Source organism: Mandrillus leucophaeus, unplaced genomic scaffold (genome assembly GCF_000951045.1).
Source record: "Mandrillus leucophaeus isolate KB7577 unplaced genomic scaffold, Mleu.le_1.0 Scaffold291, whole genome shotgun sequence".
Taxonomy (NCBI): domain Eukaryota; kingdom Metazoa; phylum Chordata; class Mammalia; order Primates; family Cercopithecidae; genus Mandrillus; species Mandrillus leucophaeus.
The window spans coordinates 197,768-199,470 of record NW_012103043.1 but is presented as its reverse complement, the minus strand read 5'-3'; the positions used below and the strand labels follow the sequence as shown (position 1 = coordinate 199,470).

The following is a 1,703-nucleotide window of genomic DNA, read 5'->3' as shown; positions in this document are numbered from 1 at the left end:
GTGCAAATAACTGAAAACACATATGCTCGGTGTAGCGCAGTTGACTTGACACAGGGTCTTGGCGAGGGTCTTCTGAGTGACAGCAGCAGAAAAGGAAAGTGAGCCCCTTGAGAGCAAAACAGGCCACAGACACACGGGGAAGCGCCCAAATACAGAGTGCCGATAAGACAGAGATGTTCACTCCGATAATCAGGGAAACATTAAAACAGACCTCTTGTTCCTGAGACATTGTCAGAGGTCATGGCTTTGGGAGGAACAGGAAGACAGGTGAGGAGTGCTGGGCCCTGGGCAGGTCAGGCAGGGTTGGGGGCTTTCCAGGGGCTTTTAGTGGGAGGTGATGGTGGGTTGTGGGGGTTTTGTAGGCAACAAAGAGAGTGGCAGCCACCACAGTGGCTTTCTGTGTGAGGGGCTGCCTGGCATGTGGCAGGCCTGGCACAGCTACCCACACGCCTGCTACCTTGTAGATCCTGGAGCCGGGCCGCAGGGAGCGGCTGGGGTTGAAGATGGCCAACGAGGCTGCCGCCAAGAACCGGGCCAAGAAGCAGGAAGCCTTGCGGAGAGTGACGGAGAATCTGGCCAGGTGAGGGGCTGCCTGGCTGGTGGGGAAGTGTGAGGGTAGCTCTGGCCTGCTCCTGCTTGGCCCCTGCCCTGACGGTGTGGAGGCATGGCCCATGCGGCAGAGTCCAGGGCAGGTCTGTGGGGTTCTGCAGTGGGTACTGTGGCAGCTCCTCTATCCAGAGCACGGCCACACATGGACAGGATGAGAGGCCCCCTCCATCTTCTCTTTCCTCCACGTCCTCTTTGGCCCATCCCTAAGAGGCATCTTTAGGCATGTGGTCCTGCTGGGAGCTTTCATCAGCCCTGTGGAGACGGCCATCGTTCCCCTTGGAGAGGGGTGGGGACTCCAACTCTCAGAGGCCTGGGGGTCCACCCCAGCCCCCACAGCCAAGGGCAGTGCTGCTGTTTGACCTCAGGTTTGACCTGAGTGCTGCTGTTTGACCTCAGGGATCCCCCGCATTTGCTGCCATGCCGGCAGTGCCATCCTTCTCAGCTCAGAGTGACTGTGTCTCTGTCCAGGCTCTTCCTGGGAGCCGAGGGAGGCCCTGCTGCTGGCAGCTCTCAGCCCACCTAACCCTGCCTCTCTCGTCCATCCCTTCACCCCAGCCTCACTCCCAAAGGCCTGAACCCAGCCATGTCCCCAGCCCTACAGCGCCTCGTGAGCAGGACGGCCAGCAAGTACACAGACCGAGCCCTGCGGGCCAGCTACACACCATCCCCAGCACGCTCCACCCACCTCAAGACCCCGGCCAGTGGGCTACAGACCCCCACAAGCACACCAGCGCCTGGCTCTGCCACACGCACCCCTCTCACGCAGGACCCGGCCTCCATCACGGACAACCTGCTGCAGCTCCCTGCCCGGCGCAAAGCCTCGGACTTCTTTTAGAGCTAGGCCTGGGCTGGGCCCATAGACGCTTCATGGAGCCTGCAGGGCAGCTGTACACCCAGCAGAGGACTCCAGCCTTCTCGGGGCCCAGGCCTGGGCCAAAGCTGTTTACTATGCCAGGAGCCACTGGAGAAAGGGGCTGTGCTGGGGCCAGGCTGGCACAGGACGCACAGGCCCACGCCACATCCCAGGGCCTTGCCAAGCTGTTTGCTGTTTAATCGGCCCCTTGAAGTGTCATTAAAGAACACCTGGTACAGTC

General features: G+C 60.8%; 1 protein-coding gene across 2 annotated transcripts in view; it reads left to right on the top strand.

The window, feature by feature from the left end:
- DGCR14 (DiGeorge syndrome critical region gene 14) overlaps positions 1-1,703 on the top strand; it is a 10,934-nt gene extending 9,231 nt beyond the window's left edge. For both annotated transcript variants that reach the window (XM_011986004.1, XM_011986002.1), the window contains exons 9-10: positions 465-580; positions 1,165-1,703. In XM_011986004.1, coding sequence (XP_011841394.1) covers positions 465-580; positions 1,165-1,444 — 396 coding nt within the window. In that variant the 3' untranslated portion in view covers positions 1,445-1,703. The remainder of the gene's footprint in view (positions 1-464; positions 581-1,164) is intronic.